Source organism: Geotrypetes seraphini, chromosome 1, assembly GCF_902459505.1.
Source record: "Geotrypetes seraphini chromosome 1, aGeoSer1.1, whole genome shotgun sequence".
In the NCBI taxonomy this organism is placed as follows: Eukaryota; Metazoa; Chordata; class Amphibia; order Gymnophiona; family Dermophiidae; genus Geotrypetes; species Geotrypetes seraphini.
In genome coordinates, this window is record NC_047084.1 from 405637851 (window position 1) to 405663448 (window position 25598).

The window sequence follows — 25598 nt, forward strand, 5'->3', positions numbered from 1 at the left end:
GGAAGGAACATCCAGTGAGATCATCAAGTTTGCAGACGATACAAAACTATGCCGGGCAATCAGATCGCAGGAGGATAGAGAGGAACTCCAGAGCGACTTGTGTCGGTTAGAAACATGGGCGGAGAAATGGCAGATGAAGTTCAATGTGGAGAAATGCAAGGTAATGCATTTAGGCAATAAGAATAAGGAATACGAGTATACAATGTCAGGTGCAACTCTGGGGAAGAGTGAACAAGAAAAGGACCTGGGTGTACTGATAGATAGGACCCTGAAGCCGTCGGCACAATGCGCGGCAGCGGCAAAGAAGGCAAATAGAATGTTGGGCATGATAAAGAAAGGAATCTCGAGTAGATCGGAGAAAGTTATAATGCCGCTTTATAGGGCAATGGTCAGACCACACTTGGAATACTGCGTCCAACATTGGTCTCCCTACCTAAAGAAGGATATAAAACTGCTGGAGAGGGTGCAGAGACGAGCAACAAAACTGGTGAAGGGTATGGAGAAACTGGAATACGAGGATAGACTTATAACACTAGGATTGTTCTCCCTTGAGAAAAGGAGACTGTGTGGGGATATGATCGAGACCTTCAAAATACTGAAAGGAATCGACAAAATAGAGCAGAGAAGATTATTTACATTGTCCAATTTGACACGGACTAGAGGACATGTAATGAAGCTAAGGGGGGACAGGTTCAGGACTAATGTCAGGAAGTTCTGCTTCACTCAGAGAGTGGTTGACACCTGGAATGCCTTCCCAGAGGAGATTATTGCGGAATCGACCGTCCTAGGCTTCAAGAGCAAACTAGATGCATATCTCCTTAAGAGAGGCATATAAAGATATGGTGGACTATAAATTACGCCAGGTGTACACCTGGCAGGGCCTCCGCGTGTGCAGATCGCCGGACTTGATGGACCGAAGGTCTGATCCGGAGATGGCAGTTCTTATGTTTTTATTATTATTATTATTTACAGATAAGATCTTTAAGCAAAGAATGAATAGACATACACAGACAAAATTTCTCTAAGATTAAAGGTTCAAAGTTACTCACAATAGTGGTTGAAAGTCCTTAGTAGGCAGCTGGATAGGGCCCAGCACATGTTTATAAGCACATGTTTGCAGAGGTTGCAGCTTGGTCCAGCACTGGTCCAAAGGAAGATGGAAAGAGAGCGAACCCCACATGGTATCCATGCTTTATAGATGTGGGGAGGATTGCCAGGATGCATCAATATTCAGGGGCAGTCTCTATCTCGTGTCTAATCATACCGTAGTGCATCACAGAGCAGGGCAGTCTTTTTTTCTGTGATGTCATCTGATTAGATTGTCTTGCAGACCGTGGGGGGGAGGGGCATGAGTCCATGCTTTTGTGTATTCACCTTAGCTGCATCTGTCTAGCCATGTCTTTTGTCCTTTAAAATGGTTACTGGCTCACCCAATCATGCTTTTGGAATAGTTGCTTTTAGCACAGTACCTGGATAAGATGGCTGGGGCAGGGCTGGATTCCAGACTTTTCAGAATCCCAGTTAAAAATCACTTTTACTTTAAGTCCATCATTTCAAGCAAACTTAAATATACTAATTGGGAATGAAAGCACACAGTCTACTAAGGATGCAATTACTATATACATAAGAACATAAGAAATGCCTTCACCGGATCAGACCGAGGTCCATCAAGTCTGGTGATCCGCTCATGCGGCGGCCCATTTAGGTTCTCTATTATGAAAACCTGAAATTACCGTATCCCTCAATATGATTTGCAAGAAGGTGTATAACCAACTTGTGCTTGAAACCCCGAAGAGTAGTCTCCGCCACAACACCCTCAGGAAGAGAATCCAAGCGCCCACCACTCGTTGTTAGAAACAGAACTTCCTGTCATTCGTCCTGAACCTGCTGCCACCCAGTTCCAGGCTATGACCTCTTGTCCGTATCACATCTGAAAAACTTAGTAATGCTGCTTCTTGGCCTATTTCATCAAATCCTTTTAATATTTTAAAAGTCTCTATCAAATCGCCTCTCAGTCTTCTCCTCTCGAGTGTGAACAGTCCCAGTTTCCTGAGGCGTTCTTCATAGCTCAAATTTTTCATTCCTTTGACTAGTTTCGTGGCTCGCCTTTGCACCTTCTCCACAGAGTTATGTCCTTCTTAAGGTAAGGAGAACAGTGTTGGACACAGTACTCCAAGTGTGGTCTGACCATTGCTCTATAAAGTGGCATTATGACTTCTTCCGATCTACTCGTGATCCCGTTACTAATTATGCCCAACATCCTGTTTGCTCTCTTCGCTGCCGCTGCACATTGCGCCGATGGCTTCAGGGTTCTGTCAATCGGTACCCCCAAATCCCTTTCGTGTTCGCATTTTGCTAATGTTACCCCAAACATTCTATACTCGTGTTCTTTATTCTTTTTTCCTAGATGCATCACCTTGCATTTATTTATGTTAAAATTCATCTGCCACTTTGTCGCCCATGTTTCCAGCTGTCTCAGATCCTTCTGAAGCTCCTCGCAGTCCCTTTGAGAGCCAACTGCCCAACATAATTTTGTATCATCGGCGAACTTTATTATATTACTTGTTGTTTCCTCCTCAAGATCGTTTATAAAAATATTGGACAAAATAGGTCCAAGAACCGAGCCCTGGGGCACTCTACTAGTCACTTTCACCCAGTCCGAGAATTTCCCTTTTATGTTAACCCTCTGCATTCTGTTCTCTAGCCATTTACAGATTCATCTATGCACTTCTCCCCCTATTCCGTGGCTTAGTAATTTCTTCATAAGCCTTGCATGTGGAACCTTGTCAAACGCTTTCTGGAAGTCCAAGTAAACTATGTCTACTGGATCTCCAGTATCCATATGTTTGTTCACTTTCTCAATGAATTGTAGTAAATTTGTCAAACAAGACTTCCCTTTCCTGAAGCCGGGTTGACTAGCCCTTATTAGGTTGTGATCCTCCAAGTGTTGCACAATGCTGTCTTTAATTAGTGTTTCAATTATCTTCCCAGGAACCGATGTGAGGCTCACAGGTCGGTAGTTTCCTGGATCACCTCTTGATCCTTTTTTGAAAATCGGAATGACATTTGCTGTCCTCCAGTCTTCTGGTATTTGCCCTGTTCTAATTGACATGTTAGCTACGGTTTGTAATAGTTCACCAATTTCCACCTTAAGTTCCTTTAATGCTCTCGGGTGAATTCCGTCTGGTCTGGGGGATTTGTCGTTTTTTAGTTTGTCAATCTGAACGTATATCATGTCCAACGTCACATTTACTGTTTCGAGGTTGTCCTCTATGCCTCCGGTTAATATCCTCCCTGTGTCTGGCACTGATGAAATATCCTCATTTGTGAAGACCGAGGCAAAGAATGAATTTAACCTATCAGCAACCTGTTTGTCCTCTTTAATTGACCCTTTCATTTCTTGGTCGTCTAGAGGCCTCACTGTCTCTCTTGCTGATTTCTTTCCTTTTATATATCTAAAAAAGGGCTTGAAATTTTTGGTATCTTGTGCTATCTTTTCTTCATAGACTTTTTTGGCGTTTCTTACCACTCTTTGACACTTTTTCTGGTCGATTTTGTGACAGTTCCAGGCCTCCGTTGTTTTTTCCCTTTTCCATTTTTTAAACAAGTTTCTCTTCTCCCTCACTGCCTCTTTCACCTCTCTGGATAACCAAGCTGGTTCACCTTTGTTCTTTTTTCTCTTTCCTTTGGATATCCTCAGAATGTGTAGATTCTGTGCTTCTGTGATGGTGTTTTTCAGTAGAGACCATGCTTGATCGACTGTTTGGTATTCCGCTTTGCCCTTCTTGAGCCATTTTCTAACCATGGTTCTCATGCTGTCGTAGTTCCCCTTTTTGAAGTTAAAGGCCGTGGATTTAGTCTTGATTGGTTTCCCCATTCCGATGCCAATGGTAAAATTGATCATATTGTGGCCACTTGTCCCTAGCGGAGCCATAACCTCTATATCCACTGTACTTCCAGTAATGCCATTTATGACCAAGTCCAGGATTGCAGTTCCTCTTGTCGGTTCTACTACCATTTGTTCAAGGAAGCAATCTCCGATCATTTCCAAGAATTTTATCTCCCTTCCACAGTTAGATGTTCCCAATTTCCAGTCTACTCCCGGATAGTTGAAGTCTCCCATAATTGACACATTTCCTGATTTACAATTACGAATAATTTCCTCCTTCATTTTGTTTTCTGTTTTCTCAGTCTGACCCGGGGGTCGATAATAGAGGCCAATATGTATGTCTGCTTCTTTTTGTCCCGGAATCATTATCCAGAGTGACTCTAGTTTACCATTTTCTTCTGTGTCTCCTTTTCTAACAGATTCTATTTCATCCTGGACATAGAGAGCAATACCTCCCCCTTTTTGCCCAATCCTATCTCTTCTGTATAGTTTATATCCTTACATTGCTGTGTCCCATTCATTTTCCTCATTCCACCATGTTTCTGTTATTCCTATGATATCCAGTTGTTTCCTATTTGCTAATTCTTCCAGCTCGCCCATTTTGTTTCCTAAGCTTCTGGCACTCGTGTACATACATTTAAGTTCTGTTCGTGCCAATTTACTGAATTTAGTGGTCCTCGCATCCTTTTTTGTATCCATTTGATCTTTTTCATTGCCTCTCGTGTCATCATGATCTTGCCCCAGATCTGTGCTTGAATTTACCTCCTCCTGGTATCCTGGTGTCCGGGCCATCGACCGGTTGTCGACTGTCGGCTCTCCCCTGATTTTTAGTTTAAAGCCTTCTCAATGGCCTTCTTAAAGTTCTCTGCCAGGACTCTCACTCCCTCTTTGGCAAGGTATTATAGTCCGTCCTTTCTATATACTTATTAAACCTTGAAAGAAAGGAAGAGAGAGAAAAAAGGGGGGGAGGGTTAAAAGAGAGAGCATTTGGTGTACGGAGTGTGGCAGGCAGCACAAAGAGAGACCACATGCACAGAATGTGGTAACATATAATATCACGCTACATCTTAAGAGTATCTTAATCTCGGCCAACAATTTATCTACATTCAAGCGGTATAAGGATTTAACATCAACGGGCAGCTGGATGCTTAGATAGCGAAAGGAGATCCGCACCCATCACAGTGGGAACATAGTTCCCCAGTCTTCACGCAGAGACTCTGGAAAGGCCAGGGCCTCCAACTTCACATAGTTGAGCTGGAAGGACAAAAAATCTCCATAGTTCCTGAAGCAGTCCATGAGGAGAAGCAGTGAGGCCTTGGACTCAGTCAAATAGACTAATATATCATCCGTGAAGGCCGCAACTTTAAAGTGATGAGCACCCACAACCATCCCCTGTATCTCTGTTTATTATGGATCTCTTGAATAAGAAGATCCATGGTCAGTATAAATAACAAGGGCAATAGAGGCACCCCTAGAGTGTACCTCTGCAAATTGGGAATGCATCCGAAAGGACACCCCCATCTGCGCCTGAGGATCTTTATAGAGGATATTGATCACTCGAATAAACCAGGGTCCCAGGCAAAATACCCTTAGAACATCAAATAAGAAGCCCCAATCTACCTGGTCAAAAGCCTTTCCTGCGTCGAAACTGACTACCAGTCCTGGGCCACCCTTTCCAGAGCCGCCAAAATTTGTTGCATGTTCTTTGCTACAGCGCAGCCATTCACAAAGACTATTTGCTGTTCCAAAATAATAATGACAAGTTCTATGGCCAACTGATTAGCCAAGCCCTTTGCAAAATGTTTCGCCTCAAAATTCAGCAGTGATATTGGTCTGTAGGATTTAGGTTTATTCAGTACCTTGCCCTGCTTCAACAAAACAATAATTTGCACTATATTTAAATGTCTAGGGAGTCTCTCATTCTCCACAGCTGCATTAAACGTAGCAGCCAAAATCGGGGCTAACTCGGCATGCAAGATCTTATAACATTCACTTTGCAGACCATCAGGACCCAGTGACTTCCTCAAAGCACTAGTTTGAATAGCCCATTCAATCTCATTAGCTGAGAAGTGGGCATCCAGTTTAGCCGTGTACGAAACTTAAAGAGCCAAGAGAGCATGACTCGAAAGATACATTTCACCAGCCAGTAAAAGGTCCCAAGGACGAGAAAAGAGTTGTTCATAGAAAGAACTAAGAACCTTATTAATGTCAGCATCTGAAGTCACAACGCTATTCCTCTCGTCCAACAGTATGGCAATAAGTGTACTGCCCTGCTGTTGCTTCACCAACTTAGCCAAGAGTTTGCTGTCTTTATTAGCAAAACGAAAAAGGTGAAATTTGTAATGTTTCATAGATTTCTGAGCCTGCTGATGTAAAAGGGCATTTAGTGAGCAATGAGCCTCCAATAACTGACCCTTATCAGATAACGCCTGAGTATGACCATACCGCCATCGCAAAGCACTCCAAATGTAACAATTCTCACTGGTGAGCAATGAGCCTCCAATAACTGAGCCTTATCAGATAACGCCTGAGTATGACCATACTGCCATCGCAAAGCACTCCAAATGTAACAATTCTCACTGGTGAGCCTAACGCTGAAAGCTAGCATAAGAAATTATTTCTCCTCGAAGTACCACCTTAGCCATTTCCCATGCCAGCGTTGGATCATCAAAGTGTTTGCTGTTCGTCTCACGGAAAGTTCACCATTGGGTTAACAGGTGAGCATGAAATTTGCTGTCTATAGAGATAATTCGGGAATTTCCATCTATGAAACAAGCCTGATTCAGTAGCCAACTGCCATTCCACTACAACCCAGGCATGATCTGAGATCTTATTTGGGCCAATTCTAAAATCAATAAAATTCTTTCTCCTGGGGATGCAGGGCTTTCCAGGCATCCACAAGGTCCAGAGAGTCACAAAGGATTGAGATCCCCGTGCAAGGCTTATGATTCCCTCCACGCCCCTGCAGATCTGTCCCAAGAAGAATCAGCCACCTCATTCAGATCGCTACCCAACACCAATGGGATATCTCCATACACCTGTAAAAGATCAGCCAAATGATGTAAAAATCCTGCTCCTGGGTTATTAGGGGCATAAATATTACAAAGGACATAAGGCCTAGAGTTCAAGCTGACTGACACTAATATACCTGCCATTGGGATCCTTGAGGATATCATGTGCCTCAAGATAATAACACCTGCCTTTTTCCCCTGAGCTGGGGAGTCAAAAACTTCTCTCACCCACCATGTGCGTAACTTCGCATGTTCAGCTGAAGTTAAATGTGTTTCTTGGAGAAAAGCTAGATCAGCGTGAATCCTTCGTAACAGCCGGAGAATTTTCTGCCTGTAATGCCTTTTTAAATGCTAACATTTCAAAATGTGGCCTAACTCAAATGTATAGGCTGTCCTTACCTCTGTATATCTTGGTGGCTCTAAATTTCAAAGTTAATTAACATAGTAGCATATGGTCAGATCAGCCTACTGCCTTTCCCACTGGTGCTTGACACAATCTTTTTTGTTGCTTCTTCCCTAAAAAATAATTAGATCTAACATGTTCCCTGCCTTATGAGTCACTAGCACATCTCCAAAGTCCTTAGATTCAGCACATATCATCTGAAATTTTAATTCTTCATGATATTACAATCCCACCTCCTCTCTGGTAAGTCCGCGGACTTGCCCATTCCTATTTATAACCTGTAGAGCAACACTTTCGCACAATCACCAAGTCTAATTTTAATAGCCAGGATTCTGTCACACAGAGAATATAATAAGAACATAAGCATTACCTCTGCTGTGTCGGACCAGAGGTTCATCATGCCCAGCAGTCCTCTCGCGCGGTGGCCCATCAGGTCCAATACCTGTATAGTAATCCTCTATCTATACCCTTCAATCCCCTTTTCCTTCAAGAAATCATCTAATCCCTTCTTGAAACCTAATACTGTACTCTGTCCTATCACACCCTCTGGAAGCGCATTCCAGATGTCCACCACCCTTTGGGTGAAGAAGAACTTCCTAGCATTGGTTCTGAATCTGTCCCCTCTTAATTTTTCCGAATGCCCTCTCGTTCTTGTAGTTTTTGAAAGTTTTAATATTCTGTCCCTCTCCACTTTCTCTATGCCCTTCATGATCTTGTAAGTCTCGATCATAACATAAGAACATAAGAACTGCCTTCTCCGGATCAGACCTTCGGTCCATCAAGTCCGGCGATCCGCACACGCGGAGGCCCCTGCCAGGTGTACACCTGGCTTAATTTATAGTCCACACCACCAAAAAGTATTCCAATAGATGCTCACTACTATGGAGAAGTATAGTCTAGAGATAAGACTATGTAGTTATTTGGAGAAAAGACCTCAGTTTCCTCATCAAGAGGTCTCTATGTCTGCCGTACACAACTTAAAGCAGCATAGGAGAAAACATCCCGGGTCAGAAAAACTCCACTACATACTACTAGTAAAACAACTATTAATTAGATTCTAATTAATAGTTGTTTTACTAGTAGTATGTAGTGGAGTTTTTCTGACCCGGGATGTTTTCTCCTATGCTGCTTTAAGTTGTGTACGGCAGACATAGAGACCTCTTGATGAGGAAACTGAGGTCTTTTCTCCAAATAACTACATAGTCTTATCTCTAGACTATACTTCTCCATAGTAGTGAGCATCTATTGGAATACTTTTTGGTGGTGTGTCTTATTTAGTATTCCACTTGCTATTATACATATTAATTTATAGTCCACCATATCCTTATATGCCTCTCTTAAGGAGATATGCATCTAGTTTGCTCTTGAAGCCTACGACGGTCGATTCCGTCATAATCTCCTCTGGGAGGGCATTCCAGGTGTCAACCACTCTCTGAGTGAAGCAGAACTTCCTGACATTAGTCCTGAACCTGTCCCCCCTTAGCTTCATTACATGTCCTCTAGTCCGTGTCAAATTGGACAATGTAAATAATCTTCTCTGCTCTATTTTGTCGATTCCTTTCAGTATTTTGAAGGTCTCGATCATATCCCCACGCAGTCTCCTTTTCTCAAGGGAGAACAATCCTAGTGTTATAAGTCTATCCTCGTATTCCAGTTTCTCCATACCCTTCACCAGTTTTGTTGCTCGTCTCTGCACCCTCTCCAGCAGTTTTATATCCTTCTTTAGGTAGGGAGACCAATGTTGGACGCAGTATTCCAAGTGTGGTCTGACCATTGCCCTATAAAGCGGCATTATAACTTTCTCCGATCTACTCGAGATTCCTTTCTTTATCATGCCCAACATTCTATTTGCCTTCTTTGCCGCTGCCGCGCATTGTGCCGACGGCTTCAGGGTCCTATCTATCAGTACACCCAGGTCCTTTTCTTGTTCACTCTTCCCCAGAGTTGCACCTGACATTGTATACTCGTATTCCTTATTTTTATTGCCTAAATGCATTACCTTGCATTTCTCCACATTGAACTTCATCTGCCATTTCTCCGCCCATGTTTCTAACCGACACAAGTCGCTCTGGAGTTTCTCTCTATCATCCTGCGATCTGATCGCCCGGCATAGTTTTGTATCGTCTGCAAACTTGATGATCTCACTGGATGTTCCTTCCTCCAAGTCATTGATATAAATATTAAAAAGGATCGGCCCAAGTACCGAGCCCTGGGGTACACCACTAGTCACTTTCTCCCAGTCGGAGAACTTCCCATTTATGCCCACTCTCTGCTTTCGGTTTTCCAGCCATTTGCCTATCCACCTTTGTATATCCCCCTCTATGCCATGGCTTTGTAGTTTCCTGAGAAGTCTTTCGTGTGGAACTTTGTCGAACGCTTTCTGGAAGTCCAAGTATATTATGTCCACCGGCTTCCCACTATCAATTTGCTCGTTCACGGTCTCAAAAAATTGGAGTAAATTCGTCAGACATGATTTCCCTTTCCTGAATCCATGTTGACTGGGTTTCATCAAGTCATGTGCGTCCAAGTGCCGGATTATGCTATCCTTGATCAGTGCTTCAACCATCTTGCCAGGGACAGACGTAAGACTCACAGGTCTATAGTTGCCCGGTTCCCCTCTCGATCCTTTTTTGAAAATTGGGGTGACGTTCGCTATCCTCCAGTCGTCCGGTATCTGTCCAGTTCTGATTGTCAGGTTTGCAAGTTTTTGCAATAACTCTCCGATTTCAACCTTCAATTCCTTTAAGACTCTCGGATGAATCCCATCCGGTCCAGGGGATTTGTCACTTTTAAGTTTGTCGATCTGATAGTATATCTGGTCTAAGTCCACTTCAACTGTGGTGAGGCTGTCTTCTATTTCTCCTGCAAACACTTTCTCCGCTTCAGGTATTGTTGAGGTGTCCTCCTTCGTAAAGACGGACGCAAAGAAGGAATTTAGTTTGTCTGCGATTTGTTTATCTTCCTTGATGTACCCTTTTCTTCCCTGGTCATCCAGGGGTCTCACTGCCTCTTTTGCAGGTTTTTCCCTTTCACGTATCTAAAGAAGGGCTTGAAGTTTTTGGCCTCCTGGGCTATTTTTTCCTCATATTCCTGTTTTGCATCCCTCACCGCCTTGTGACATTTCTTCTGATCATCTTTATGTTTGTTCCAGGCTTCGGTTGTCTTTATGCATTTCCATTTTTTGAAAGAGTCCTTCTTTTCTTTTATGGCTTCCTTCACCTGTATGGTAAGCCATGCCGGTTCTCTTTTGCTCTTTGTTCTCCGATCTTTGGAAATCCTCGGAATGTAGAGATCTTGTGCTTCTGTGATAGTATTTTTCAGTAGGGTCCATGCCTGATCAACCGTTTCAAGTTTGTCCACCATCTTTCCGAGTCGTTTTTCTACCATGGCTCTCATGCTATCGTATTTACCCTTTTTAAAATTCAAGGTGGTGGTTAAGGTTTTGGCATGTTTCCCTTTCCCGATGTCAAGTTTAAAGTTGATTACATTGTGATCACTCGTTCCCAGTGGAACCATGACTTCCACTTCTGTTATCGGTCCCGTGAGGCCATTTAGGACCAAGTCCAAGGTGGCGTTGCCTCTTGTCGGCTCTTTTACCATTTGTCCCCTCTAAGCCTTCGCCCCAGTTTCTCTAATCTTTCAGCATATGAAAGGTTTTCCATATCTTTTATCAATCTCGTTGCTCTTTTCTGTACCCTCTCGAGTATCGCCATATTCTTTTTAAGGTACAGCGACCAATATTGGACGCAGTACTCCAGATGTGGCCGCACCATCGCCTGATACAACGGCAGGATAACTTCCTTCATTCTGGTTGTAATACCTTTCTTGATAATACCTAGCATTCTGTTTGCCTTCATAGAGGCCGCTGCGCACTGTGCCGATGGCTACATTATTTTGTCCACCAGTACCCCTACGTCCTTCTCTAGGCTACTTTCACACATTACCAGCCCTCCCATCGTATAGCTGTACATCGGGTTTCTGTTCCCTATATGCAAGACTTTACATTTCTCTACATTAAAGTTCATCTGCCATTTATTCGCCCACTCTCCCAGTTTGTTCAGGTCCCTTTGTAAATCTTCACAGTCCTATTTAGTCCTAACCCCACTAAAAAGTTTTGTGTCATCTGCAAATTTTATAACTTCGCACTTCGTCCCTGTTTCTAGGTCATTAATAAATACATTGAACAGCAGCGGTCCGAGTACCGACCTCTGCAGAACAGCACTCGTGACCCTTCTCCAGTCCGAGAAGTGGCCCTTCACTCCTACCCGCCAATCAATTTTTAATCCATCTATGCACCTCCCCTTCCACCCCATGGCTTCTCAGTTTCTGTAGTAGGCGTTCGTGGGGATACCTTGTCGAAGGCTTTTTGGAAATCTAAGTATACGATGTCTATGGGGTCCCTTGCAGAATGTTTTCATCAGTTTATTCCTTTCTAGATGCTCATCGATGCTGTCTTTTATCAGCGCTTCAGCCATCTTCCCTGGGACCGAAGTCAGACTTACCTGTCTGTAGTTCCCCGGGTCACCACTCGATCCTTTTTTAAAGATGGATGTAACATTTGCTATCTTCAAATCCTCCGGGATCACCCCTGTTTTCAGGGATAGATTACAAACCTATTGTAGTAATTCTGCTATTTTCTTTTTTAACTCTTTCAATACTGTAGGGTGGATTCTGTCTGGGCCCGGAGATTTGTCAGTTTTTAATCTATCTATCTGCTTGAGTACATCTTCGAGCTTACCTCCATAGATGTTAATTTTTCTACTTGATCTCCTTTGAAGATTTTTTTCAGGTTCCAGCACATTGGATGTGTCCTCTCTTGTAAATACTGACGAGAAGAACATGTTTAGTTTATCCGCCACTTCTTTTTCCTCCTCCACCATTCCCTTCCTGTCTCCTTCATCCAGTGGTCCCACCTCCTCCCTTGCCGACTGCTTTCCTTTAACATATCTGAAGAACGGTTTGAAATGACGTGCTGCTCTGGCTAGCCTCTCTTCGTTATTCTCTTTTTGCTCTTCTAACCATGCTGTGACATTCTTTTTGATGCTTCCTATGCTCTTTCCAGTTCTCCCCGGTTTTGTCCTTTTTCCACATCCGGAATGATTTTTTCTTATCTCTTATCGCTTTCTTCACTTCATTAGTTATCCACGCCGGGTCTTTTGTTTGGTTCTTTATGCACCCTTTTTTCATCTTCAATTAAATCAGAGATAATTATCGTGTTTTGAACAGACAGCATTTATCAAACCAATCTTCAGAACATCTAAGCTTTTTATGTTGAATAGTGAAATTTGTATTATAGTTTTTATCATTAGGCATTGATCTCCTCTTGCCTATTAAAGCTTTCAATGAGCCATAACGCCCTCCTCCCGTTCTTCTTTATAACATAACATAACTTTATTCTTCTATACCGCCATAACCAAACGATTTCTAGGCGGTTTACACAGAAGAAGGCTGGACAATCAGCGAAATACAAATAGTTAAAAATACAAGTTTCTTAATTATACTCAGTGAAAAATTTTGCTAACAATAGTACCCACATTTAGGAAATAAATGTGTCAAACAGCGCTGACTTACTTTCTTTTCGAAATGCACCATAAGACAACATAGCTCCACCAATGCATTTACCCAGCCAGGACTGCTGTTTACCCGCTTGAAATGCAAGAGTCTTATCCAAAAAAGTTTTGTATCTGCAGCCAGTAATTTTTGGATAAGCAAATAAATGTAAATTCCTAGTTTTCCTCTTTGGGCTGTACAACACGTGTACAACACGAAATGAGATAAAAGATAAGTTGGGGCCAATCCCCAAATCAACTTAAAATAGATACAAGAAAATTTGAATAGAACTCGCGCCTCCACCAGCAGCCAATGCAGCAATCGATAGTAAGGCCTAATATGGTCATTTTTCTTCAATCCAAACATCAGTCGGACAGCTGTATTCTGCACTAGTCTCAATTTTATCAATACTTTCTTTGGAGTTCCCAAATAGACAATGTTGCAAAAATCTAGTATTGATTAAACTAATGCCTGCACCAATAATCTAAAGGATAGAGGATCAAAGTATTTTTTTTATGGTGTTTAATTTCCATAGTGCGAAAAAACATTTCTTTATCACTCAATCAGTATATTCTATCATGGTTAGATGACAATCTAGTGTGACTCCCAATATTTTTTATTAATTTCCATTCCTCTTACAGAAAATCACTGACATGAAAGCTCAGTACTTTATCAAAGCCACCCAAAGGAGTGCCTGAAGATTGGAGGGTAGTCAATGTTATGTCAAATTTTTAAAAGGGTTCATGGGGAGATCAGGTAAATTACAGACTGGTAAGCCTCACTTCAGTGCCGGGCAAAATGGTAGAAACAATGATAAAAAATAAAATTGTGGAACATGTAGACAAACATGATTTAATGAGATGGAGTCAGCAGGGTTCAGCCAAGGGATATCTTGCCTCACAAATTTGCTTGACTTTGAAGGTGTGAATAAATGTGGATAAAGGTGAGCCAGTTGATAATAGTGTATCTAGATTTTCAGAAAGTTTTTGATAAAGTTCCTCATGAGAAGCTACTGAGAAAATTAAAGTGTCATGGGACAGGTGGCAAAGTTCAGTTGTGGATTAGAAATTGGTTATTGGATAGAAAACAAAGGATAGGGTTAAATGGTCATTTTTCTCAATGGAGGAGAGTAAACAGTGGAGTTCCACAGGGACCAGTGTCATTTAACTTATTTATAAATGATCTGGAAATTGGAATGATGAGTGAGGTGATTAAATTTGCAGATGACACTAAACTGTTCAAAGTTGTTAAAACATATGCGGATTATGAAAAATTGCAAGCGGACCTTAGGAAATTGGAAGATTGGGCATCCAAATGGCAGATGAAATTTAATGTGGACAAATGCAAAGTGATGCACATTGGGAAGAATAACCTGAATCACAGTTACCGGATACTTTGGGGTTAGCACCCAAGAAAAGGATCTGGGTATCATTGTAGACAATATGATGAAACCTTCTGCCCAATATGTGGCGGCGGCCAAAAAAGCAAACAGGATTCTAGGAATTATTTAAAAAGGTCTGGTTAACAAGACTAAGAATATTATAATGCCCCTATATCACACCATGGTGCAACCTCATCTGGAGTATTGCATTCAATTCTGGTCTCCTTATCTCAAGAAAGATATAGTGGTGCTAGAAAAGGTTCAAAGAAGAGCAACCAAGATGGTAAAGGGGATGGAACTCCTCTTGTATGAGGAAAGACTAAAACGGTTAGGGCTCTTTAGTTTGGAAAAGAGACGGCCGAGGGGAGATATGATTGAAGTCTACAAAATCCTGAGTGGAGTAGAAGGGGTACAAGTGGATCGATTTTTCACTCTGTCAAGAATTACAAAGATTAGGGGACACTCAATGAATTTACAGGGAAATACTGTGAAAACCAATAGGAGGAAATTTTTTTTTCACTCAGAATAGTTAAGCTTTGGAACGCATTGCCAGAGAATGTGGTAATTGCGGATAGCATAGTTCTGGAGGAAAAGTCATGGGGGAAGCCACTGCTTGCCCTGTATCGGTAGCATGGAAATATTGCTACTCCTTGGGTTTTGGCCAGGTACTAGTGACCTGGATTAGCCACCGTGAGAACAGGCTACTGGGCTTGATGGACCATTGGTCTGACCCAGTAAGGCTATTCTTATGTTCTATACCAGGGCAGCCCAATTCCGGTCCTTGAGATCAACTGGCAGGCCAGGTTTTCTGGATATCCACAATGAACGTGCATTAGAGAGATTTGAATACCAAGAAGGCAGTGTAGTCAAATCTCTCTCATGCATATTCATTGTGGATATCCTGAAAACCTGGCCTGCCGTTAGATCTTGAGGACCGGAATTGGGCAGTCCTGTTTTATACAATATTCTGTGTATACTGTAAGTTCAAATTACATACAGGAGTTGTTCCTAAGCTCTTTTGATGCTTCTGTTGGCTGTTCCAGTATTTGATATTTTAGGTAGAGAATGACACGGTGGCTATTACCTGTGGCTAGCCGCGGGTAATCCGCCGAAATGGGGGAGAGAAAAGGATTGGTCGCCGCGGGTACAGGGAGAAGGCCATTCAATGCCCTGTGGAACAGTGAATGGCCTTGTCTCCGCAATGAAGGGAGGGAACGCGCATGGTCACCGATTGTGCTCTTTCCCTCCATACTTATAGCTGCCACCGCCCAAGCATCTTTCTCCCTCCTGATCGCTGCCACCCAATTGCCGCTACCTGAGCATCTCCCTCCTTGCTTCTTACCTTCGCAGCAGGCAATTTCTCTAAAAGTGCTTCCTACCAGCAGCCAGAGCGTTGAAATCACGTGTGGCTGCTGTAAAGGTCATCTCTTACACAACCAGAAGTTGCATCAGAGACCTTTCCTGCATGTGATTTCAACTTTCCAGCTGCTGGTAGGAAGCACTTTTACAGAAATTGCCTGCCTCAAAGGTAAGGAGCGGAAAGGGAGGAAAGGTGGGGTGGAAAGAACAGACGCTGAAAGGAACTGGGGAAGGTGGGCTACAGAGAAACAGATGCTGAAGGGAACTGGGGAAGGTGGTCTAGAGAGGAGCAGAAGCTGAAGGAAACTGGGGAAGGTGGGGTGCAGAGGAACAGATGCTGAAGGGCAATGGGGAAGAGAGAGATTCCAGACTATGGGGGGAGCGGAGGGAAGAAGATGGGTGGCAGACCAATTGGGGGGGAGGGTGGAGGGAAAGATGGAAGGGAGAGGCACAGTAACAGAGCATATGGAAGAGACAGAGAAGGCAGACAGTAGATGGAAGGAAATGAATGAGGAGAAGATGAGGAAAGCAGAAACCAGACAATAAAGGTAGAAAAATAATTTATATTTATTTTATTTTTTTGCTTTAGAATAAAGTAGTATATTAGTTGTGTTGATAAAAATTTATAAACAAAGCCCTGCCAGCTGAACATCTCTTTCTCTAGTTCAGCAGCCAGAACTTTGATTTATAAGGAAGGAATAAGCTAAATATTGCAGTACTGAGGCTTGTATGGATGCTACGGGGATGGGGACAGTGGTTGCGGGGATGGGGCGGAGACAGGGTCGGTGGTCACAGGGACGGGGCAATGACGGGGACAAAGTTTTTTCCCCATGTCATTCTCTAATTTTAAGGTTACTTTATTTAGGCAGAACAATCGATACTTAGGAAAGTTCCCGTTGTTGTCCCTACTTCACATAGTGTTGATGGAGCTCTTTATGCTTAGGTACCAACTATAGGTGGCAATAGAGCTCCCATTGAAATAGAGGAGGGACACAGAAAAAATCCAGAATGGATTCCTTCTGCAGATGGCTCACAGCCATTGGGAGGTACCCCATTTGTGTAGAATGACTGTACTGGAAAAGATCTTATCAAGATAAGGACATAAATATCTTTTTATTTCTCTTTCCATTATGCAGCTCAGAGACGTCATTTGGTGTTCTTGGAATCTCAGAATACAACATTTGTGCGTCACAAGCAGCGTCTCACCATTGTTCGAGAGTTTAAACAGCAAACACACCAAGAACATCTAGGTTTGTTTCTCCCAGCTCTATTTGTTTATGCTGTCTATAATTGCATTTTACATTTTGCTATTTTGAAGGCTCAGATACAGGCAGTCCCTGGGTTAAGAACAGGTTCCGTTTTTTTAACTGTTCATAAGTTGAATTTGTTTGCAGTTCGGATATTAATATTCTTCCCACCTTCTCCACCTCCTTGAGGCCCCTCTTGCATCCTTTTCTATCCATTCCACTGTTCCCTCTCCACCACCACATCCGTCATTACTCCCCCTCATCTCTCTCTCTCTCTCTCTCCCATGCATCTCTAAGAACATAAGAGTTGACGCTGCTGGGTCAGACCAGTGGTCCATCATGCCCAGTAGTCCTCTCACGCGGCAGCCCTCTGGTCAAAGACCAGCGTCCTAACTAAGACTAGCCCTACCAGTGTATGCCCTTATTTAGCAGGAACTTGTCTAACTTTGCCTTGAATCCCTGGAGGGTGTTTTCCTCTATGACAGACTCCAGAAGAGCGTTCCAGTCTTCTACCGTTCTCTGGATGAAGAAGAACTTTCTTATGTTTGTACGGAATCTATCCCCTTTCAACTTTAGAGAATGCCTTCTTGTTCTCTTAACCTTAGAGAGGGTGAACAACCTGTCCTTATCTACTAAGTCTATCCCCTTTAGCACCTTGAATATTTCGATCATGTCCCCTCTCAATCTCCTCTGTTCGAGGAAGAAGTAGCCCAGTTTCTCTAATCTTTTGCTGTAAGTCAGCTCTTCCAACCCCTTAACCATCTTCGTCGCTCTTCTCTGGACCCTTTTTAGTAGTACTATGTCCATCCTCATGTGTGGTGACCAGTGCTATATGCAGTACTCTAGGTGAGGGCGCACCATGGTCCAGTACAGCGGCATGATAACCTCCTCCAATCTGTTCGTGATCCCCTTCTTTATCATTCCTAGCATTCTGTTTGCCCTTTTTGCTGCCGCCGCACATTGCGCAGATGGCTTCATCGACTTGTCGATCAGAATTCCCAAGTCTCTTTCCTGAGAGGTTTCTTCAAGTACTGTCCCGGACATCCTGTATTCGTTCATGAGATTTTTGTTACCGACATGCATCACTTTACACTTGTCCACGTTGAATCTCATCTGCCATGTCGATGCCTATTTCTCAAGCCTAATTATGTCGCGTTGCAGATCTTCGCAATCCCCAGGCGTCTTCACTACTCTGAATAACTTTGTATCGTCCGCAAATTTAATCACCTCGCTTGTCGTACCTATGTCCAGATTGTTTATAAAGATGTTGAAGTGCACGGGTCCAAGCACCGAGCCCTGCGGCACCCCATTGGTGACGCTCTTCCAGTCCGAGTATTGTCCATTTACCCCCAGTTTCTGTTTCCTATGCTCCAGCCAGTTTTTAATCCATGTGAGTATTTCACCCTTGATTCCATGGCTCGCAATTTTCTGAAGAAGTCGTTCATGCGGAACCTTGTCGAACGCCTTCTGAAAGTCCAGATATGCAATGTCGACTGGGTTGCCCTTGTCTATCTGCCTGTTGACTCCCTTGAAGAAGTGCAGCAAGTTCGTCAAACAAGATCTTCCTTTGCTGAAACCGTGCTGGCTGGTCCTCATCAGACCGTGTCCGTCAAGGTGTTCAATGATGTGATCCTTTATCAGCGCCTCTACCGTCTTTCCTGGTACCGAGGTCAGACTCGCCGGTCTGTAGTTTCCCAGGTCTCTCCTCGAACCTTTTTTGAAGATTGGCGTAACATTCTCCACTTTCCAGTCCTCCGGGATCTTTCCCGATTTGATCGACAGATTGACTATTAGTTGAAGCAGTTCAGCTATGGTCTCTTTTAGTTCCTTAATGACCCTCGGATGGATGCCATCCGGTGCCGGGGATTTATTGCTCTTAAGCTTATAAATCTGCCTGCATACCTCTTCTATACTGACCATTAACCCTGTCAGTTGCCTGTTTTCACGTCCAGCATATAGCCTGATTGGTTCTTGTATGCTGTGTATATCCTCTTCGGTAAATACAGAGGTTAAAAATGTGTTTAGTCTATCAGCGATTGCTTTGTCCTCCTTTAGCGTTCCCTTTATTCCTTGGTTGTCCAGCGGTCTCACCACTTCCTTTGCAGGTCGTTTTCCCTCACTCCTCTCCCACCACCTCCTTATGCCCAACAATTCTCCTCTTTCTTCATCTCTCCATGTGCACCATTTCTTCTCCTCTCACTAGACACCCAATTCACCCTTTCTGTTCCCTCCCCCACCTCAGCATCTCTCTCTCTCCCTCCCTCCATTTTGTACCCCAAGTATGTGCCTCCCTCCGGCGGGTGTTTAGCTTCTTCTGGTCGGCTCCCTCTTCCTTCCAGCCGCAGTTGTTTCTCTGCAGAAAGCCACGGGCAGCTGCTCCTGTGAGTGTCCCACAGCTGAGCCGGAATCCTTCCCTTTGACATCGGAGGAGGAGGTTCCGATGTTCAAAGGAAGGCTTCCGGCTCAGCCACAGGATATGCATAGGAGCCGCTGCCCACAGCTTGGTGCATAGAAACAGCTACGGCTGGAAGGAGGAGGGAGCCAGAAGAAGGTAAACACCCACTGGAGGGAGGCACAAACGTGGGGCACAGAATGGGGTGAGGGAAGGAGAGAGAGGGCCGCATTAGGCCACAGGAGTGAGAGGGGCGCATTGGAACACAGAAGGTGGAATGAGTGCCCCATTCATACGTACAAGTCTGACAAAAGTCAGATGTTCGTAAAATGGGGACTGCTGGTAAACTAACTTGAGTGTTATTTTTAACATGTTGGACTTTTACACAGAAAGACTGGATATAAAACTGAATAAACCAAATGTTAGCCTGATTGATTGGGGGATTGTGACCAAGATCTACAGCTCTTATCTTTGAGTAGTTCTAGCTTTTTTTATATAACTAAAGGAAACATGCAGAAGACTGCATTCAAATTATCTTATACTGTCTTGTCAATTGCTTTATAACAAAATGAATCTGGTGAATAAGAAAAGCAGGTAGCCAACAGGTGTATTGCAGAGGCTATTAGAGCATATTGTGATCTCTGCAATAATTTCAATATAAGATTTACATTGAAGGTCTGTGTTTATTTCTCCAAGGATATACAACTATGCATAATAATCTCACATTGGGTGATTCATCCACGGAACTCATACAGGCATTATCAAGTGCAAATGTAGCTGCCTTCTCACTGGACCGGCTTGTAGAACCATCAGTTCTTCATTTTCCACAGAGCTGAGAAGCCATCTCCAGTTTTCTTTTCAGTGCATCAAACTTTTCTAAATTTTTTATGGCTTCCCGTCCTTTTTCATAGTTCTCTTAATAATTCTTTATTTTTATCATGTTCTGGTATTTAACCCAACATTGGTTCATTTTCTTGTAAACTTTTCAGTTTTTGGTCTTCTGGCAACCTCAAGCCCTCTTTTCTTCTTAGGAGCATCGCTGTTTTTGGGATACTACTCACTTGAGATCCCTTTGATTTAGCATTGGCCATTTTCACCTCTGTTAAAGGCAGTACCATGTGGTATAAAGAAATGCTCTCAATTTAAACAGACAATTTCAGGCTCTGACCTACATAGAACATCTAGGCATTAGCTGTGTCCTTTGTCTCTGTATGCAAAAGAGGTCACTCAAAGCCCCAAAACTTCAGTTCAATAAACTTCTCAGTACTGCATCAGGATAGACATCGAGCAGGTGGGGAACATGGAGCCCGATACTCAGTCTCCTATTACCCCAGTATCGACATCAGTGCCAAGTGCATCGACACCACATCCAGAGCATTGAGCACCTTGCAGAAGCAAGACTGTAGATCTTCATCAATGCCTCGAGCAATACAGAATGTGGCACTTAAGAAGCTCAAACATTCTTCCGCTTCTAAGCATGCCACTACTACCTTTTCTTTTTTTCAGCCAACAGACATAAGAGAAGCTCACACTTGAACTTTGTTTCCCCTCTAGTTAGAGGATGTAAACTTAAAAGACATCATCAACACCTTCTCTCACATCAGGCAGCATTATGGGGTAAAGATCTAGATCAATTGCTTACGCCTACTACGTATGGGGAATTTAGGAAACGCCTAAAAACATCTGTTCCTTGAAGTATTTTGGCAGCTGACTTGTACAATCTTACTGCAAAATAACTGTTAATCAATACCTGTTAATCACTAGCTCTTAACTCTGTTTATTCCACTCAAGTTGTACCATCTTTTAATCATTGTAAACCGCATAGAACTTCACGGTCCTGCAGTATATAAACTGTTGTTATTATTATTATCCTCCCAAGCATCGACTTCCCCGATACACAATAAGCACTTATGCACCAAGGACCACTTTCCTTTCATCTAGATGTTTCCTCATAGATGTGCCTCGACATTGAGGTCTCCCATGACCCACCAACTAGTATAGCAGACTGCTTGCATGTCAGCGTCTCTTCCAGTAATGGCACCGTCTCTCCAGCTTCCAATAACAAAGCACAAGAGAATGAGTGTGGTACAGTTCCTACAGACAAGACCCACATTTCCACAATTTTAAGGCCTTACCCAATCCAATCCCAACCTCCCAAATTCTCCCCCCAAAATCTTCTCTGCACATACCAGAAAATACAATACACAGAGCAAAACAAGTACCACAGACCAGGATTAAAGAAAGTTCAGAACTCTGCTTTGTGCAACGTGTGGCATAGAATCCCAGAAAGATTCTCAAGTCTATTGGAACAGTTGGTCTTTAGAGGAAGATAGGGAGTGAATACCTTGCCACTCTAGTGTCAAGAGCGATATCATGTGAGTGTGCCAGACACTCCACTGCAGCTCCTCAGGAGTCAGCCAGGTGAGCAAGATCTCTCTTTTCCCCACTATCACAGCTATATGAAGGAACCTTTGTAATCCTTTAGAGATAGGCCATGTCCCACCAGGAGCCCCAAACAGGAGAGCAGGAGACTCCATCAGACTACACTTCCAATGCTGTTTTATAAAGGTAGTAATAGCAGACCAAAAGGCCTGAACAACTGAGCAATGCCAAAACATGTGTGTCCCAGTGTTGCCCAAGCTGCTTGACATTTGTGACAGGAATCACAAGGTCTGTATGAAGCCACATATGCTTGGCGTGGTGATATGTACAGTCGCATCAGGAATTTGTATTGTATTTCCCATAGGAGGGAGCCATCCAGGATAGCACAAGAGTATGTAACATAAGATCGCAAGAGAGACTCTGAGATGACAAATTGCAAGTCCTCAGACCAGGTCGCTGTTAGCAGCTTATATGCAGTCGAGGGTGTCATCTCCCGGATGGCTGTATGATGACAACGAAGAGATATTTTACTGAGTGAGTCAAAGGAATAGAAAGAAGACATGCGCTCTTGTTTCTCCTTGGTCAAATGTTCCTTTGGTAATGTGCTCAAGTAGTGACGCAGCTGTTGGTAGGCAAAAGTATCCTTACTGCTGAGATGAAACTCCAGTTGCAAGTCACAAAAGATTTAAAAGTCCCCTCTGGAGGTCAGAACATGACAAAGGTAATGAATGTTCCTGCTCTTCCAGTCCAGAAAGCTCTGATCTGTGCCCGGCAAAAAATCCAGGTTGTTCCTTATAGAGAGGAAAGGGATTATATGAGGGGACAGCTTCATATATTGGTAAGTCCAGTACCAGACTTAGAGAGTTGCGCGTGGACAGAAATCCCACCCGTCCCCGCCAAAATCCCACCCTTCCCCGTGAGGAATCCCACCCATCCCCACGAGGAATCCCCTCCATCCCCACGAGGAATCCCCTCCGTCCCCGCCCATCCCTATAAACTTCAGAAATAGTTATTTCATTTAATTATGCTACTGAATTAAAGGCTCTGGTAGAGACCCATTTAAAAATAAGCAAAGACACTTTATTAATTTGGAAATATTAATTGGGAAGAATACATACTTTGTAAACGGGTTTCTACCAGAGCCTCTAAAGTAAATATAAAATATAAATACTCAGCTGATGAGAACCCCCAAGCTGTCAGCTGAGGACTTCCTTTGCCGTTGGCCGGGGGTCCATTTTGCCAAGCTTGGCAGGCAGCAGTAGCGTCCCTGAGTCACAGATGCTGGCACCTCAGTGGCTCAAGGATGCTGCCAGTGACTGCTGTGCTTGGTGGAGGGGAATTCTGGCCGTCTCTAGAGGAGGTCCTCTGCTGGTGGTGCTTGGGGATCCCCACCAGTCACAACAAGGGTCAGCAAGTACTTCAACACTGTAGAAATAAAACCAGAAATGCATTTCATTTTCTTTTGAACACAATACAAAAACATCTGCTAAATACATTTCCCAAAGCTAACATATTTTAGTCAATAAATTCCGTTTTTTACCTTTGTTGTCTGGAGACTTATTTTTCCGTAAGTTGGTCCCAGTTTCTTTTTTCCGCTTTCCCATCTTCTGTAAATTCTTCTGTTGCTGTCCATTGGTTCCAACTACCATGGTCCAGCATTTATCCCTTTCTCATCTTTCGTGCCTGCCCACCAGCCCCATGCCCAACATTTCTCCTTCTATCACCCCTCTCCAGCACCATGCCACATCTCTCCCTCCATTCCCTTCACTACTATGTCCAACATTCCTCTCTCTTGCATCCATTTCTTTGTTTTTTGTTTTTTTTGTTTTGTTTTTAATATCATGTTTATTGAGACAAGAGACAACTGGGCAACAAGAGCCAACCACAAATCAGCAAAGCAAACAAACAGGGTATCATATAGTAGCAGAGTGTGACATGATGTAAGAAAACATACGAAATATACAGAGGATACCACAGAACTACAGTATGGTAAATGTGGGAACAGCTCGCACCCCAGCGCCCCCCATCCAATTTAGTGTAGAAGAACAACAACAATCAGAATCCCCAAATGATCCATACATTCATACTACAAGCAAATGCAGGGCACACATACTTACAAAACACACCCATGCACTACAAGACACAACCAAACACGCACACAGGCATAAACACAAACACACAGTTACAGGGGGGCAGTAGATAAGGGGGAAAAAAAGAAAAAACCCAGGAATCTACACCCACTAATACAGAAGAAGAAACTGCCTGTAGCAACTAAGCATCCATGTCCAAAATCTGTAGCCAGAGGGAACAGTAAGTCTTCCAGTGATCCTGTGGGCGAGATGCATAAGTGTCCAGCTCAAAGCGGGCTTGTTGTTTCATCATGGTGATCCACAAGGTGTAGGAGGGTGCCTCCTCGGAAGTCCAATATGTCAGGATGAGCTTTTTCCCCACAAGGATTGCACGTAGAACAAATTTCTGAAAGGGGAAATCCAAGCCATGTTGTTGCAGGTCATGGACTTCCCCCAACAACAGAGCAGGTACATTCCAGGGCATCGCACAGTGCAGGAGAACAGCCAGGCAACTCTTCACTGAATCCCAGAAAGTCAGTTTTAAACAAGCAAAAAAGGAATGAAGGAAAGTACCCCTATGGGTTTTACATTTAAGACAGGTATCAGTAGGCCAGAGCCCTATAATATGTCCCCAGGCTCGGGTAAGGTAAGAGCGGTGTAGGATATTGAATTGGGTCTCCTGCAGGGTTGCCGCTTTCACATGGAGGTATAGCGTGTGGAATAGGAGTTGAATATCGTGGAGGGAGACATCCATCCCAAGTTCATTGGTCCACTCTCCGACCAGAACATGGAGACACTGCTCCCCAAGTCTATCCCTCCCCGCCCTGTACCAAGTGGATATTTTATTATGCTCAGTGGGAGTGGATAAGAAAATCGTATCCAAAGTGCCATAACCCCAGCCCTCCCCATGAATGCGTGTCAGGGAATGATAGTAGTGATGGATCTGGAGGTAAGTTTAAATATGGGCAGGGGGTAAAGACCACGAGGCCTGCATTTGAGCAAAGGAAGGAAACACTCCTCCCCCCAAAGTCAGTGCAAAACCCAAAGTCATATTGCGCTCCGGGCGTCCTTTCAGACCCGCCAGGCCCCCCACCCCGGGAACAAAAGCAGGGTTGCGAAGGAGAGAAAGAAAAGGGGAAACAGTTGGCAACCTCTCCTGTTGCAGGCGCCACCAACGCCAAGCTCTTCGGAAAGGATAGAGGAATGGGAGAGCAGAAGCACCAGACCCACCGCCCCATGAATGAAAGACGAAAAAGACCAGGGTAAGCAGCAGTCTTCAAGCAGGGCTGCAGGAGAATAGCGACGCGATGAGACCATGTGCTCATGTATCCAGCGGAGAAGCGCTGCAACATTATAGACACAGAGAGCAGGTAAGCCTAACCCCCCCCTGTCTCGACTCTGTGACAATTTAAGAGCATTGATGTGAACCACCTTCCCCCTCCAAACAAAAGAACGGACAATAGATTGATAGGAGCGCTCGTCCGTGCGGGAAATCCAGACTGTAATTGTTTGCAGTGTATATAGCAATTTCAGAAATAACACCATTTTCACTAATGCTACGACACCGAGCAAGGAAAGGGGGAGCGATTGGCACTTGAGACAAAGGGTTTTAAACCGTCCAATAGTAGCTGTGATGTTTGCGTCGTACAGTTTACGGGGATCTTGATAGAGCATGATACCTAAATATTTCAACTTCCTTGGGGAATGTCGACGCCCAATCCCTGACACCAAGGTTCCACAGCTGAAGCTCCTAACAGAAGAGCCTCCGTCTTATCGAAATTTATTTTGAGGCCGGAAAAAACACCATAAGAGTGAATGATGGACATTAATGCGGGCAGGGTCCGGTCAGCATGATTAACATAGAGAAGCATATCGTCAGCGAACATGCTGATGCGGAACTCCCGGCTACCCACCC

General features: G+C 43.7%; 1 protein-coding gene across 3 annotated transcripts in view; it reads left to right on the forward strand.

The window, feature by feature from the left end:
* The window catches only part of ELP1 (elongator complex protein 1), an 882162-nt gene that overhangs the window by 633579 nt on the left and 222985 nt on the right, over window positions 1-25598 (forward strand). For all 3 annotated transcript variants that reach the window (XM_033918172.1, XM_033918151.1, XM_033918160.1), the window contains exon 31: window positions 16730-16843. In XM_033918172.1, the coding sequence (XP_033774063.1) occupies window positions 16730-16843 (114 nt within the window). The remainder of the gene's footprint in view (window positions 1-16729; window positions 16844-25598) is intronic.